Here is a 17,789-nt window from a genome sequence, read left to right as displayed (position 1 = left end):
CACACAAAACAGAAGTGCAGAATTTTTTTTCGTGTCTGCACAAGTGAATATATTTTCAAAAAAATCACAAAAAAATTCTACAAATAAGAGCATAAGAGAAATTAAAATTGGCAAATTCAGGTCTGATTCTCTTGTACTAGGAGAATGTCTCTAGTGGAAGTGCAAGCTTTGAAGTGGTGGTGTAAATTGTGCTTCACATTAGGTAAAGCAGTTCAGTTGAGATAAGATCAGTTCCGTTAGTAGAAGAGAGTTGTAAATAACCTGTCAGAGTATACAGAATGTACCACTTTACCAGGTACTAACCCTTGAAGTTCCAGAGCTAGGCAAATGAGCTTAACATAAACATGTGCCCAAAGCATACACACTAAAAAAACATTTACATATTCTGAACATGCAGTAAAAGCATTTTAAAGCAAGCCTATGTTTATCTCTGTATTGATGAAAGTCGCTAAGAAAATCATTTTCAAATTTCATAACCTAGGCATTAAAATTTTAGCTTTTATTTATATGAATAACTTCACATTAAACGGTTGGGGAAATCAGGGATGGCTTGTTTAACAACTTCAATACCGGGCATTTTCACCCCCTTCCTGCACAGGCCAATTTTCAGTTTTCAGCGCTGTCGTATTTTGAATAACAATTGCGCAGTCGTGCGACATGGCTCTCAAACAAAATTGACGACTCCCCCCCCCCCCGCAAATAGAGCTTTCTTTTGGTGGCATTTGATCACCTCTGCGGTTTTTATTTTTTGCGCTATAAACAAAAGAAGAGCGAAAACATTTTTCCTCAGTTTTGGCAGATATGTATTCTTCTACGTATTTTTGTTAAAAAAAAATCACAATAATCATATATTGATTGGTTTGCACAAAAGTTATAGTGGCTACAAAATAGGGGATAGATTTATAGCATTTTTAAATATTATTATTATTTTTTTTCTACTAGTAATGGCGGTGATCTGCGATTACAGCGAACAGTGCTATAAATATGCACTGATTACTGTGTAAATGTGAATGTCAGGGAAGGGGTTAACACTAGGGGGCAATCAAGGTCTTAATGTGTTCCCTAGGGAGTGTTTCTTACTGTGGGGGGAGGGGACTGACTGGAGGAGGTGACCGATCAGTGTCCCTATGTACACGGGACACACCATCGGTCTCCTCTCCCTGACAGGACGTGGATCTGTGTGTTTACACACACAGATCCACGGTCCTGCTCAGTTACTGGGCATGCGCATTGGGTTACCAGTGACGCGGTGCGCGTGCTCGCCCCCTAGTGGCCCGGGAAGCCGCAACGTCATATGACGTCCGCCCAGAACAATAGGCTCATCGTCCCGAATACTGCTTGTTAAAGTGGAGTTCCACCCATAAATATAACATTAAAAAAATTTCATTAGTCCTTTAAGAATTGTTTTTTTTTAGATGCCTTCAAAGTGTTGTTGCTAGGGAGAATAGATAATCTTCCCTCTTCCTTCACCTAGGTGCTTAAGCTTCCTAACCTACACCGCACAGACTCCTGGGAATGTAGTGGGTGTAACTTTCCAGGAGTCTGTGCACTCTCCAGTCTCGAAGAATCATGTGACTTGGACAGTACAGGTGCTGAAACCTGATCTGAAACCTATTACACTGCTTGTGCAGCACTGAGCATGTTCGAGATCTGCAAGGCTGAAATCCAGGAAGTCATACAGTCTGGCTTCATGATGCCCACACTTAAGATGGCCCCAGTCAATTTCTTATTTATAAAGTGTCTAAATGCTGTAACAACCTAACAAAACGGACCTTAGTTTACGGACTAACTTTACTAGAATACATTAAGCTTGTGTATTACAGGGGCATTTATATTTAAAAAGTGAAATTGTGGCCGGAACTCCCCTTTAAGAAATTTTATGTTGTTGTTATAAAGGAAATCTCAGTAAAAAGTCCAAGTAATAATAATAGAAAAACAGTAGTGGTGGTAAAGAAAGAAAATGCTTATTGATTGGGTATACAAGTGGTTGTATACCCCTTTAGCACATTTTAACCTACAGGTAAGCCTATAATAAGGCTCATCTGTAGGTAAAATGAACATCTCACTTTGCATGCAGCCGCTGATGCTGCCGGAAAATCAGAGCTCCTAGCTGGAAATTAGACTCCCACACGCATGCGCGAGAGTGACGTCATTGTCGGAGCTACAAAGCTCCTCCCCCTCTCTCTCCTGATTGGCTAACTTACTTTGACAGCAGCAGGAGCCAATGGCACAGCTGCTGTGTCTCAGCCAATCAGGAGAGAGAATCCTGGACGGCTGAGACATTTGTGGACATCGCTGGATAGAGAGGGGGCTCAGGTAAGCATTAGGGGGGCTGAGGTGGGCTGCTACACACAGAAGGTTTTTTATCTTAATGCATAGAATGCGTTAAGATAAAAAAAAAAACCTTCTGCCTTGCAACCCCTTTAAGCTTTGACAAAAAAAACTGGAAGCTGATTGGTTTCTATGCAGAGCTGTACCGGATTTTGCACTCTGCATTTTTAGTAAATCAAACCCATAGTACAGTAATCATATGTTAAATGGATGGAGGAGCAGCTATGCTTCCCTAAAAACCTCACAATCATGGGCACAATTTTTCTCTCTCAAAGTAGTTCTCCTGTAAGTTAAAGTGGTGGTCCACCCTAAAAAAAGATTCACCAAAATTCTACAAAAAAATTGAAAACATTTTTTTTTTACTTACCAGAAATTGCGGTTGCTATGCGGATCTTTCTAATCTGCCTCTTCCTAGTCCAAGGCTGGTCTTCATCCTCGCGTTGTCTTCTGGGGAATGTGGCGCGCTGCCTTCTGGGAACTGGGTGTATCCCAAAGAGCAGCCGCCCATTCATACAGCACTGCGAGACTCGCGCATGCTCAGTAGGAAACAGGCAGTGAAGCCGCAAGGCCCCACTGCCTGTTTCCCTCCCTTAATAAGGACACAGGTAAGTGTCCTTATTAAAAGTCAGCAGCTACACTGGTGCAACCCTGCTTTAAAGTTATATATTTCCAACACTAGACATAGCTTCATATATTTTTGCATTCTTTTGTACTCATGCCTATGGCTTCTTTTAAAATACTGCTTAATATACAAAAAAAAAAAATTATTAACTTACCGTACCTAATCTCTGAAACCCCAGGGGCATTTCTTAACTTTCTTTGAGAAAGCTTAGTTCTAACAACTCAAAAGGCAGAAAGGAGAGGCCCGACCATTGGTGTAACTAAAAAAGTTGAATTTTGCATGTCAGGTGGTTCAGAGTTTTGGGGGTCTCGGGTGCTCGTGAAATTAAAGTGATATTAGCTGATTTAATCACTTATTGGGAATGTAGATTGTTTATCTTTTAATCCTTGCCTATGTTTTGGTTTAGGCTATTGTCATGACCGCTGTCCCAAGTTTCCTGTATCAGGGTGGATGCTTTTACTTTCTATGAAGCCAACCTTGCATGCAGGGACTAGAATTATGTCTCCCTACACTATGTGCATCAATAGAAACACACAGCCTCTAACATGGTAAGGCACTACCCTTCTCCCCTACACAGACTGGTTATAGACTGCTCTGTCCACTGGTAACCCTTTCCTGGGAAGTTCAGGGGGAGCAGGCGCCTGCAGCTTTAAAAGTTGCAAACTGCACGTGCTGGGGTAGAAAATGTTAAGGATTTATTACTACATACATAAAATCACTAGTACTTCACTCAGGCTTTCATGTAGGGAACTTTGTACAACAAAAACGTTTATTTAAAGACCTAGAGAGTGATGGGTAATTTTTGGGTATGTTGTTACCTTTAACTTCATTCATGAACCTGATTGTTTTAATAAAGCTTCATATTAACAGAACTTGGTCCACATTTTTTATTTTGCAGGCATAAGGATGTAGTTTATACCTACAGAGTGTCTCAAACAATAACTGGCTCCTGGTCAGCAGAGGTATGGATTTTAATGAATTCAGTAAATATTTTGTCAGTAAATATTTAAGGACCGCCAAATGAAAGTACAATTTGTATGCATTTAAAGAAGGAATTTTTACCTTTAAAATCATATACAATATATAATCTTTATATTTCAGCATGAAAAGAACAACAACTGTTCAAACCACATTCATGTCCTTTCGTTTACCTCGGTATAATATAAATAGAAAGGAAGGTGCTTTTCAAGTATTTGTCGTGTGTAATTGTGACTTTGATTATCAAAGCACAGCGCTTATTCTGACACAGGCATTAAAATCTATTGCAAAGCTTCATCCATGTCAGTTCTCTTGGCAAGCTTCACCCTAGCAGGCCCTAGCTGCCATCATGAAGCTATGCTGATGAGAAACATTTTGTATGATGTTTCATTAACCACTTAAGGACCGGACCAATATGCTGCTAAATGACCCAAGGGGTTTTTACAATTCGGCACTGCGTCATGTTAACAGACAATTGCGCGGTCGTGCGACGTGGCACCAAAACAAAATTGGCGTCCTTTTTTCCCCACAAATAGAGCTTTCTTTTGGTGGTATTTGATCACCTCTGCGGTTTTTATTTTTTGCGCTATAAACAAAAATAGAGCGACAATTTTGAAAAAAATTCAATATTTTTTACTTTTTGCTATAATAAATATCCCCCAAAAACATATATAAAATTTTTTTCCCTCAGTTTAGGCCGATACGTATTCTATCTATTTTTGGTAAAAAAAAATCGCAATAAGCGTTTATCGATTGGTTTTCGCAAAATTTATAGTGTTTACAAAATAGGGGATAGTTTTATTTATTTATTTTTTTTACTACTAATGGCGGCGATCAGCGATTTTTTTCGTGACTGCGACATTATGACGGACACTTCGGACAATTTTGACACATTTTTGGGACCATTGTCATTTTCACAGCAAAAAATGCATTTAAATTGCATTGTTTATTGTGAAAATGACAGTTGCAGTTTGGGAGTTAACCACAGGGGGCGCTGTAGGAGTTAGGGTTCACCTAGTGTGTGTTTACAACTGTAGGGGGGTGTGGCTGTAGGTCTGACGTCATCGATCGAGTTTCCCTATAAAAAGGGATCACTCGATCGATGCAGCAGCCACAGTGAAGCACGGAGCAGCTGTGTTTACGTTTGCGTTCTTCAGCTCCGGGGAGCGATCGCGAGGGGGCGGATCGCTCCTGAAGCCGTACTGATCGGACCCACGTCTAGGCAGGCACGTACAGGTACGTTGATGGTCCGTGCCATTCTGCCAACGTAAATGTACATGCGGCGGTCTGGAAGTGGTTAACATTCAGTAATTACTGAGCCCTGAATCTCTGCCCTTTCCTGCTCTGTTCCGTTTCTTCTAAAACAGTAATGTTATAGAGAAAAAAGCTGCATCACTTGGATATACACTATGGCCCAAATTCACAGAGAGTGGGCGCACATTACGCCGCCGTAGAGTAACCAATGTACGCTATGCCAACGCAGTGCAGAGAGGCAAGCAATGAATTCCACAAGCCAGTGCTCCCAACGCTGCGCCAGCGTGGCGTGGGATTCGAAGGCGTAAGCTGGCGCAGGTGGAAGTGGGCGTGGCCCATGCAAATGAGGTGTGACCCCCATGCAAATGATGGTCCAAGCGCCAGACAGATACGTATCACGAACTGCGCATGCGCCATGACGTGGACGCATCCACCTGCGCATGCTCACAACCAGGTCGGAACAACTGCTTAAACTTCCCCCAGAGCTTAGTGAATGTGGTGAAACTACACTTTGCATAATACCCAATCAGGGAAAAAATAATGCTTGCACGTGACTGGAGGATGAAAATCAGCAGAGCTTCACCACATTCACTAAGCTCTGGAGAAAATTAGTGAAACTGCATTTCCAAAGTGCGAAGTCTATTTTCCTTTAACAAACAACCCCAATGCAGTAATACAACTCACCATATATAATACAATGAGTGACAATAATTCCTGTGCAATAATATAAATAAGACCATGGGGGTTATTTACTAAAGGCAAATCCACATTGCACTACAAGTGCAAAGTGCACTTGAAATTGCACTGAAAGATCGCTGTAGATCTGAGGGAGACATGCAAGGTAAAAAAAAAAAAAAACTTTTTTGCTTGCACATGATTGGATAATAAAATCAGCAGAGCTTCCCCTCATTTCAGATCTACCCCTCAGATTTACAGCGACTGCACTTCCAAGTGCCCTTGTAGTTTGTTTGCACTTGTAGTGCAAAGTGGATTTGCCTTTCGTAAATAACCCCCCATGTGTCTCAAGAATGGACACAAATGTATCTGCACACAAACTTGAAAAATGCAATATCCATAAAACAAAAAGACATAGAATTCCTTCAGTAGTAAATGCCCTTAGACCCCTTTCAAAAATAGCGCTGCTATACCGCCTGAAAAACTCCTGCCCAGCCATCTCAATGTGAAAGCCTGAGGGCTTTCACACTGAGGCAATGCGCTGGCAGGAGAGAAAAAAATCTCCTGCTAGCAGCATCTTTGGAGCGGTGAGAGGAGCAGTATGTATACCGCTCCTTCACCGCTCCTTCCCATTTAAAACAATGGGAAACCGCGGTAATACCGCCCGCAATGCGCGTCTGCAGAGGCGCATTGCGGGCGGTATTAACCCTTCATCGGCCGCTAGCGGGGGTTAATACCACACCGCTAGAGGCCGAATCAGCTCCAATTCCGACGGTATAGCGCCACTATTTTTAGCGGCGCTATATCGCCACTGCGCCTCCCGCCCCAGTGTAAAAGAGGCCTTAGTGAAGTCTATATAACTATGCAAGATGTATCCCTTCACCATTGTTTATGATTGATTGTCCTTAATATAAGGTGACTGTATCCCTTTCTTTGTGTGTCACCTCTGTGCTCTCTGGCCTCTCACCTTAAATATGCTTATTTGATAAAGCATATAGTGATATCTCTCAACAGTGGTGTAATATGGTCGGGTCGACTCTGCGGGTCCTCTGCATATATTCCCAATACTCTGCTCTCTCTGATTATTATGTCGATTCTATGATATTCCTGAAGGGTCCTTTCCTGTATCCTCCCAGTAGGAATGTATGAAAAAGAATACTCTCATAGTGTGATAACGTTCTAACAAGTTTATTTAAAAAAGACAGCTAAAAAATTTACATTTAAGAGCCATTTCCTTAACTACGTCACTTCCGGTATACCTCCACTCGTGCCCTACGCGTTACGTCATGCATCACTACCCACTTTTTCTTACCAATTAGCCACGGATACGCCATATAGTGAAAGCAGCTGTCTCAATTAATTTGCACTATTTATACACAGTGGTAGCGCGAGACTACCACATCATACACTAAAACAGGGGGCCAGTTCACGGTCCCTCAGACTGTGGCCCCCGACAGGGGCCGGAACCTATGAACCTATGCACACATCTTATTTCAAGTGCAAAAAAACAGGAAAAATACAATATTTAAAATAAAGAACAATTTTAATCAACATAAACTTAATGGTATTTCACAGACTCCCCTCATCACAGAACCCCTCCCCAACACAGACCCCCCTCATCCTGGAACCCCCCATCACAGATTCCTCAGAGATCACCCATCAACAATTCCCCCATATTAGGCCCCCCATCACAATCTTCTCTCCATCACAAAGCCCCCAATAACTGACCCCCCATCACAAAGCCCCCCAACACAATTTCCTCTATATCACAAAGCCCCCAATAACAGACCCCCACCACAAACTCCTCTCCATCAAAAAGCCCTCATAACAGATCCTCCCCATCATAAAGCCTCCAACACAAACTCCTCCCCATCACAAAGCCCAGAATAACAGACCCCCCCATTACAGACCCCAATAACAGAACCCCCATCACAGATTCCTCTCCATCACAGATTCCCCCCATCAAAAGGCCCCCATACCAGGTCCCCCCATAGCGGATCCCCCCCATCACAGACTCCCCATCACAAAGCCCACACTACACAAACTCTCCTCACATAGCCCTCCATAACAGACCCCTCCATTACAGATCTCCCCCATCACAGATCCCCCATCGATATTACATTGCCGCCCCTTCTAGAACATCCCAGCACTCCGCCTCTCTGCTACCTCAATCACACAAGACGTGAAGCATGGCAGGTCCGGACAATGGGGGGGGGGGGGGTGACTTTGCTAGTGAAAGGCAGGTGTTTGATTGCTGAAACCGCCCCACTGCTTAACTCAAAAGATCCGCCGTTTGGCCGGACCTGTCATGTTATTCATTTTGTGTGATAAAAAGGTAGCAGAGGGGAGGGGGATTGCTGCAATGTTAAAGGGGCAGTCCGTGGGCTGGGTAAATCACAATGGCGGGCCGGATCCGGCCCGCGGGCCGTAGTTTGAGGACCCCTGCACTAAATCAACCCCTATGCCTCCACTCAGATTCTTCTCTAGCCATGGGCAGCTTTTGAATCTATGTGGTTATTGTACGAAAGGGGTAGAGAATATTATTCATTATAAAAACTGAGCAAGTAAACACGGTAAAGCTATATTCACTTTGAATTATGAAGAATTGGGGAAGCTGAAAAAAAAAATTGGCTTACATATGATTGGATGTTTGAAATTATGAAAGTTTCCCCTTGCTCACTAAATGAGCCTATTATCAGAATCAGTGCAGAGAACAATCCTGCTGTCATCCACTTTGTCGTATTGCTGTCCTTCAATGTAAAAGGTGCAAGTACAGAAGAGAACTTGTCTTCAATCATGTCAGTGCATTGGATTGATAAATGTTATTTCATCAGCTGGAAACAGGTGCAGGATATTGTAGACAGTGAAAGAAATGATAAGAAAAACTACTTGCATTTATGTGTCTTTGATGTTTCTACCTTACATTCAACTTTACTGACAGGAAATAGTGTAACCAGAGAAAGGAACACATTGACAACGGTGCTCTTTATTCCATTTACACATCTGACCTGATAAGTACATCGAAAGCCCCATACACACTATCAGTTTTCCTGCAGGTTTTTCTCTTCAGGTTTACCAAAACCATCTAATATGAGGTCAAACCTCAAGAGTTTCAATTTGTATGCAATCAGGCAGGCCCTTGCACTACATGGTTTTGGTAAATCTGAAGAGAAAAACCTGCAGGAAAACTGATAGTGTGTATAGGGCTTAATAGTTGTGCCATAAAAGTGATTGGTCAGCATCCACCCACTGTGTCCCAAGACTCCAGTGTCAGTAAACCCTTAGGCCCCGTACACACGTCCGAGGAACTCGATGGGCAAAACTCATCGTTTTGCTCGTCAAGTTCTGTGTGAAGCCGCCGAGGATCTCGGCGAGCCAACTTTCCTCATTGAACAACGAGGAAATAGAGAACATGTTCTCTATTTGGCTCGACGAGGAACTCGTCGGCTTCCTCGGCCGAAAGTGTACACACGGCCGGGATTCTCGGCAGAATTCAGCTCCGATCGAGTTTCTGGCTGAATTCTGCCGAGAAACTCGGTCGTGTGTACGGGGCCTTATATTCTCCAAAGACCAGCTACGTTTGGGCCTGTTTGGGTATATTCCTATTTTAAAGAATTACTCACTTAACATATCATAATGCAAAAATGATATCACAATAAATATTAAGAACTGTGCTATAGAAATTGCTGAATATACATGTCTGTTACTCCATAGGCTGCACCAGGTGTCCCTAAAAGAATGTTTAGAAAGGTTCAGAATCTAATATGTGCTTACCAGAAGCCAGGCCAAGGGATTGCAACTCATCTGCAACATCCTGTTGAGAGAAAATCGCCAAAGATGAAAGGTAATATACTACAATATGATGTACTGTGATACTGCACTGGGACAATTTCAGAAATGTCTGAGCTTGTTTCATAGATATAATATGTACCCCCTCATCCCCTAAAGTGGATCTAACTAAGCTTAAAACTGCTCACACCCCTCAACCTCGGCCCTCCAGCTGTGGTGAAACTACAAATCCCATTATGCCTCTGCCTCTAGGAGTCATGCCTGCAATTGTCAGGGTCTTGCAATGTCTCATGAGACTTGTAGTTTCACCACAGCTGGAGGGCAGAGGTTGCCTACCCCTGCTGTATAAGGATGATGCATATACTTATCTATTCTCAAGGTGTTCTGGTCATGTTATCAGCTCTGATACCTCGTACACACAACCAGTTTTCCCACCAGTTTTCCTGCCATGTTATCAGCTCTGATGCATCGTACACACAACCAGTTTTCCCACCAGTTTTCCCGCCATGTTATCAGCTCTGATGCATCGTACACACAACCAGTTTTCCCACCAGTTTTCCCGCCATGTTATCAGCTCTGATGTCTCGTACACACTGGGGGTGTGGGGTGGAGGAACTTGACTGGCCTGCACAGAGGCCTGAACTCAACCTGATAGGACACCTTTGGAATGATTTAGAGCGGAAAATGTGAGCCAGTCCTTTCTCATCCACATCAGTGCCTGACCTCAGAAATGCACTTCTGGAAGAATGGTCAAACATTCCAAAATATACATTTCTAAACCTTGTGGACAGCCTTCCCAGAAGAGGGAAAACACTATACTAAATAATTAGCAGTGGGCTCATATGATATATAGATAACCATATGATCAAGCGTTTACCAATACTGGCATTAAATAAAAGAATAATAGAAGGATTATGCCTTCCTCATATCCTCCATCAGATCCTAAAGCAATACCTTCATATGTTAATTCTACCAATGGCAGTACGGGATGTAAGCAGATACAGTATCACACAAAAGTGAGTACACCCCTCACTTCTTTTCATGTGACAACACTGAAGAAATGACACTTTGCTACAATGTAAAGTAGTGAGTGTACAGCTTGTATAACAGTGTAAATTTTCTGTCCCCTCAAAATAACTCAACACTCAGCCATTAATGTCTAAACCTTGGGGAGACATGGACTTGAATCCAAAGTAACATTACTCCATGGGTCTCCAGGCAAATACGCCTCACAAAGAGTGTAGAATCCTTCTATTAGTATTCTATTAGTCCACCTACACTGGCCGGTAAAAATAGAGACAATACGTTCCTACAAATACAGAAAACATGAGAGACAAGTCGAGACAAACCCAGAAAAAAACAAGACTTGAAACATTAAAGAGGAACACACACTAGACTCATGACACAAGACTTTTCAATGTGTTTGTTGGCGGTTTATTAGGAAACACTGACCACACATATTGCAATTGATTTACTTAAAATCTGATCTTTATTATTCGGGTTTTACAATGTTTCACAAAATATATAGGGCCAGATTCACAGTTGTAATATGCCGGCATATCTACTGATACTCCGGCGTATTTTAAAATTTGCCGCGTCGTAGCGTTGTTTTGAATCCTCAAAACAAGTTACGACGGCTTTAGGCTTCGATCCGACAGGCGTACGGCTTCGTGCGCCTTCCGATTGTAGGTGTAATACTCCGGCGCCCGCTGGGTGAAGTTTGCGTCTTTTTCCGCGTCGGGTATGCAAATTAGCCGTTTACGGCGATCCACGAAGGTACGCGCGTTCGCCGCATTCTCTTACGTCGTCGCTAGTCGACTTTTCCCGTCTTGGTGGGCGCAGTGAAAATACTTGCTGATCAGCCACTGCCTGTGGTATTAATATGAGAACAACAGCAATTGTATTCACATAGCTTTAGGTGCACACTGTGCAGAGGACACAGTACGCCAAGTGAAAAATACGTGCATATCCCCTGCCTGTGGTATTAATATGAGCAGATCCCTGCCCGTAGGAATTAATATGAGAACACCAGCAAATCTATTGACGTAGCTTTAGGTGCACTGCACACTGTGCAGAGGACACAGTACACCACGTGAAAATACTTGCAGAATGATCCCCTGCCTGTGGTATTAATATGAGCAGATCCCTGCCTGTAGGAATTAATATGAGAACACCAGCAAATCTATTGACGTAGCTTTAGGTGCACACTGTGGAGAGAACACAGACAGTACACCAAGTGAAAATACTGCAGCTAGCACAATCACATGTCTGCCTGTCAGTATATTAGGAAGAGCGGATCTAGCTAAACTCAATCCAGTGTATAAATATACAGTTGCAGTAAAAAGTATGTGAACCCTTTTGGAATGATATGGATTTCTGCAAAAATTGGTCATAAAATGTGATCTGATCTTCATCTCTGTCACAACAATAGACAATCACAGTCTGCTTAAACTAATAACACACAAATAAATAAATGTTACCATGTTTTTATTGAACACACCATGTAAACATTCACAGTGCAGGTGGAAAAAGTATGTGAACCCCGCCTAGACTAATGACATCTCCAAGATCTAATTGGAGTGAGGTGTCAGCCAACTGAAGTCCAATCAATGAGATTGCAGGTGTTGGTTACAGCTGCCCTGCCCTAAAAAACACACACCAGTTCTGGGTTTGCTTTTCACAAGAAGCATTGCCTGATGTGAATGATGCCTCGCACAAAAGAGTTATCAGAAGACCTACTATTAAGAATTGTTGACTTGCATAAAGCTGGAAAGGGTTATAAAAGTATTTCCAAAAGCCTTGCTGTTCATCAGTCCATGGTAAGACAAATTGTCTATAAATAGAGAAAGTTCAGCACTGCTGCTACTCTCCCTAGGAGTGTAAAGATGACTGCAAGTGCACAGCACAGACTGCTCAATGAGGTGAAGAAGAATCCTAGAGTGTCAGCTAAAGACTTACAAAAGTCTCTGGCATATGCCAACATCCCTGTTAGCGAATCTACGATACGTAAAACACTAAACAAGAATGGATTTCATGGGAGGATACTACAGAGGAAGCCACTGCTATCCAAAAAAAATATTGCTGCACGTTTACAGTTTGCACAAGAGCACCTGGATGTTCCACAGCAGTACTGGCAAAATATTCTGTGGACAGATGAAACCAAAGTTGAGTTGTTTGGAAGAAACACGCAACACTATGTGTGGAGAAAAAGAGGCACAGCACACCAACATCAAAACCTCATCCCAACTGTGAAGTATGGTGGTGGGGGCATCATGGATTGGGGCTTCTTTGCTGCGTCAGGGCCTGGACAGATTGCTATTGAAGGAAAAATGAATTCCCAAGTTTATGAAGACAATTTGCAGGAGAACTTAAAGGGTCACTAAAGGAATTTCTTTTTTTTTAGCTAAATAGCTTTCTTTACCTTACTGCAGTCCTGGTTTCATGTCCTCATTGTTCGTTTTTGCTCTGATGTTGCTGTAATCCTTCTCTGTTCTGAACACTTCTTGGTTGTCTGTTTCCTGATGAAAAAAGTCATGGGAGCTTTCTCTCTGTGGTCACTAATCAAGGAGGTGTGATTACTGTGTGTCTAAAACCCCTCAGCACCAATCAGTTTCGTTTTACAAACCATCACTGCCCTGTATTGGATTTATGTTTCTCTACCTCACAGAAGCAGGAAACAGCATGCAAAAACAAAACTGAAACTGTAGGTACATTATATGATTGATTTGTATCTATTTTTAATCATTTTTAAAAGGAATCAGTTAACTATTATGTCTCTATACCCTGTAAACAGTAATTTCAGCAAAAAAAATGTTTTCCTTTACAACTCCTTTAAGGCCATCTGTCTACCAGCTGAAGCTCAACAGAAGATGGGTGTTGCAACAGGACAACAACCCAAAGCATAGAAGTAAATCAACAACAGAATGGCTTAAACAGAAGAAAATACGCCTTCTGGAGTGGCCCAGTCAGAGTCCTGACCTCAACCCGATTGAGATGCTGTGACATGACCTCAAGAAAGCGATTCACACCAGACATCCCAAGAATATTGCTGAACTGAAACAGTTCTGTAGAGAGGAATGGTCAAGAATTACTCCTGACTGTTGTGCACGTCTCATCTGCAACTACAGGAAATGTTTGGTTGAAGTTATTGCTGCCAAAGGAGGTTCAACCAGTTATTAAATCCACTTGCACTGTGAATGTTTACATGGTGTGTTCAATAAAAACATGGTAACATTTAATTCTTTGTGTGTTATTAGTTTAAGCAGACTGTGATTGTCTATTGTTGTGACTTCATGAAGATCAGATCACATTTTATGACCAATTTGTGCAGAAATCCATATCATTCCAAAAGGGTTCACATACTTTTTATTGCAACTGTATATACAACACCTGGGATGCATATATATCCTCTACACACTGTAACTGACTTGCCTGCCTGCCTGCTCTATCTAACTCCAAAAAATGACACTCTCTCTCTGTAAACCACTGCAACACACTACACAAGGCCGACTTCCAGACGGCCTTATATAGTGTGGGGCGTGTACTAAACCCCCTGAGCCATAATTGGCCAAAGTCACCCTGGCTTTGGCCAATTATGGCTCTCCGTTTTTTGCAAGCTGTGATTGGCCAAGCATGCGGGTCATAGTGCATGTTTGGCCAATCATCAGCCAGCAATGCACTGCGATGCCGCAGTAAATTATGGGCCGTGACACGCCACTCGAGTTTGGCGCGAACGGCCCATAACATTCGTAATTCGACGAACGATCGAACAAACAATGTTTTAGTCGAACGTAAGTTCGACTCAAACACAAAGCTCATCCCTAAAGCTCATCCTTAAAGTAAATTTTAATGGTAACAGCCACTCTAACCTGTATACACCATCAGCACTGCCTCCTATTGTAGCATCCACCATGGTGTGTGATTTATAAAAATAAATGCTGCAAATACCTAATTTCACTGCCGAGATTGCGATCACATGACTGGCCAGCATTCTCCTTTCCTCCTCTGAGATGTAGCAGGCGGGGTTGATATATCCATGCTGATGTCAGTCTGGATGGGAGGAGGAGAAAGCTGGCTGGTCATGTGATCGAAATCCCGGCTCTTAAATGAGATATTTACAGCATTTACATTTATAAATCATTAACAGAGGGGGGCACTGCAATAGGAGGCAGTGCTGATGGTGTATACAGGTTAGTGTTATGAGAGCAGAACATAAACTGACCACTGTGTCAGAACTCAGCAGCCATGATACACCGTGGTCAGTTTACAGAGGGGTGGGGAGAAACTGTCAGGAACAGCCAAGTTTTTTAGGTGTTACAGGGGGCCAAATGATCCAGGACAAGCACTGTGTCATATAAAATGCTTTAAAAGGATCCATTTTTTTGGGGGGTTAACAAACGCTTTAATAAAATGTGTTTTATACATTACCAAAAGATATAAGAAGAGTACAGTTTATATAGGAGATGCATACACATGGAAAAGGTTTGGTTTTATGAAAACACTAAATATTTACAATGAACATTAACACATTGTTCTCCCTTATTATTCTTATTGCAGGTTAAAGCAAATCAACATCCACATATCCTTGATTAGATGTATTGGCTATGCAAAAAAAAAAAAGATAAATGAAAAAAAGACTCTTATTGGCAAAAAAAGACTGACCTGAACAATATGTTTTATTTGGTGCTACATCAAAGTAACCATAAATCTTTTATTCTGTAAGATATCCATCCTTATTTGGGAATTGTTCTTTGGGACCCATGTTTTTTTTGGTAGTAAAATTGTATATCCATTTGCTTTTTTGGTAATATAATATATTATATTATATATTATATATGTATATAATATATACAGTGGTGCAGTGAGTAGCACTTTCGCCTAGCAGCAAAAGGGTCGCTGGTTCGAATCCCAACCACGACACCATCTGCCTGGAGTTTGCATGTTCTCCCTGTGTCTGCGTGGGTTTCCTCCGGGTACTCCGGTTTCCTCCCACACTCCAAAGACATGCTGGTAGGAAAATTGGATCTCTTCCAAAATTGGCCCAGTATATATATATATATATATATGTGTGTATGACTGTGTGTCCCTAGCGTGTCATGATCCTTACGGGGAACAAATGACCGCACCAGCCAAGCAGATACTGGCTGGAAAAAGCGCCCAGAGGCGATTCAGTTCGCATGCGTTGCGCTATACAAGTCATTCATTCATATATATATATATATATATATATATATATATATATATATATATATATATATATATATATATATATATATATATAAAAAAAAGCTTACAACATGCAGAAAAAAAACTATAATCTATAAACTTATTGTTATCGCTCTCTTATATTTCCCAATAATATCTTAAAAAAAATATATAGGTATTCTATCCCAATATAATATTCTTTACACTAACATAGGCCTTTGCATAAGCTGCAATGCTACAGTTCACAACACACAAACATGAAACTAAATTAAACAATTTCCAAGCATTTCATTTTAAGTTTTACATAGTTACATAGTTAGTCAGGTTGAAAAAAAAGAGTTCATCTAGTTTAACCCCAAAAAAAAAGAAGAAAAAAAAATACAATCCCATATACACGATCCTGCACCCACAGTTGATCCAGAGGAAGACTAAAAAGCCCAGCAGAGCATGATCCAATTTGCTACAGCAGGGGAAAAAATTCCTTCCTGATCCCCGAGAGGCAATCGGATTTTCCCCGGGTCAACTTTACCTATAAAATGTTAGTACCCAGTTATATTATGTACATTTAGAAAATAATCCAGGCATTTTTTTAAGCAATCTACTGAGCGGGCCAAAACCACTTCTGGAGGGAGTCTATTCCACATTTTTACAGCTCTTACTGTGAAGAAACCTTTCCGTATTTGGAGATTAAATCTTTTTTGCCTCTAGAGGTAAAGAGTGCCCCCTTGTCCTCTGTGATGACCTTAAAGTGAATAACTCAAGTTTTGATTGCTATAAACTAATACCTATTACCTATTGTAATCATTTTACTTTGTAATCATAGACACTTGCATTCATAGAATCGTCAGTCTCCAGGCCTCCTTGCTGTATTAATGAGCAGAGTGGTGGCACTTAAGGACCGTGCAAATGTAGTAAAAGTGGTTAGAAGTACAGTCAGTTCCATCTAAATATCAAAGGAAGTATATGTTCAGTGGCCATTAAATGTTAAAAAGAACTGTAAACCTAAATTTATTTTAATCCATTTTAAGGATTGATCAGGCAATAATATGGGGGAGATTTACTAAAACTGGTGTACACAGAATCTGGTGCAGTAACCAAGCATTTTCTAATAGACGGTCCGTGTTCATCCGATCCGATGACGGATGGCAAAATAGGGGTTTCCTCCATCTGCAGAATCGGAGGATTGCGTAACCGGGTGAGATCGGGTGTCAGCGGATATTCATCTGCTGACACCCGCAATCTCATAGGGACCAATGTATGTCCATTTTTCATCTGTACACGAATGAATGAAAAAGCGGACATATGGTCCGCCCGTGTGAAAGAGTCCTTAGGAGACTCAATACAGCTCTAATCATGGTATACGCCTGGGTCCAGCATAGTACAACTTTTAATGGAAACACCTTTTAGATATAATGTATGTATAGTAATAAAACTGAAAATCAGTAACTGTAATTGCCTTAGTTTAGCTACCTTACATTGCGATTAAAAAATGTTAAAGTAGTCTTAACAGACCTCCAACACTTTGTAGATATTTGGTGCAGGCATATGGTGGATGTGGGTGTGTGGAGAGTGACCGTGGATGGAGTATATGAGATACATGAGCCCTATTTTACCCCCCGTAATAGGTGGTCAATACTCTCTGGTAAGAGTACATCCTTATTTATGGTGGTGGTGTAATCACGAGGTGGAAGAATTAAATGAGAAAGTATCCCTGCACTTTTCATCATTTGAAGGCATTGCACTGATGCCATTTTGAAGACAAATAGACTGATTGGGGCAGATCCACATACATAGACTGCGCCCAGCGCAGATGTGAGATACGCTACGCTGCTGTATTTTACCTGGCTTTGGTTTGAATCCTCAACGAATTCGCGCGGTTAGTTACGGCGGCGTAGTGTATCTTTTGCGGCGGAATTCAAATTGGGCAGGTAGGGGG

General features: G+C 41.6%; 1 protein-coding gene across 1 annotated transcript in view; it reads left to right on the top strand.

Annotated features, from left to right (window-relative positions):
- The window catches only part of SH2D1A (SH2 domain containing 1A), a 31,072-nt gene extending 15,628 nt beyond the window's left edge, over positions 1–15,444 (top strand). The window contains exons 2-4 of the mRNA XM_040325148.1: positions 3,852–3,915; positions 9,575–9,704; positions 15,206–15,444. Of these exons, the coding sequence (XP_040181082.1) occupies positions 3,852–3,915; positions 9,575–9,704; positions 15,206–15,210 (199 nt within the window). The 3' untranslated portion in view covers positions 15,211–15,444. The remainder of the gene's footprint in view (positions 1–3,851; positions 3,916–9,574; positions 9,705–15,205) is intronic.
- Positions 15,445–17,789: the final 2,345 nt, after the last annotated feature.

This window comes from Rana temporaria, chromosome 9, assembly GCF_905171775.1.
Source record: "Rana temporaria chromosome 9, aRanTem1.1, whole genome shotgun sequence".
NCBI classification, from domain to species: Eukaryota; Metazoa; Chordata; class Amphibia; order Anura; family Ranidae; genus Rana; species Rana temporaria.
This window is presented reverse-complemented; position numbering and strand designations above follow the sequence as displayed.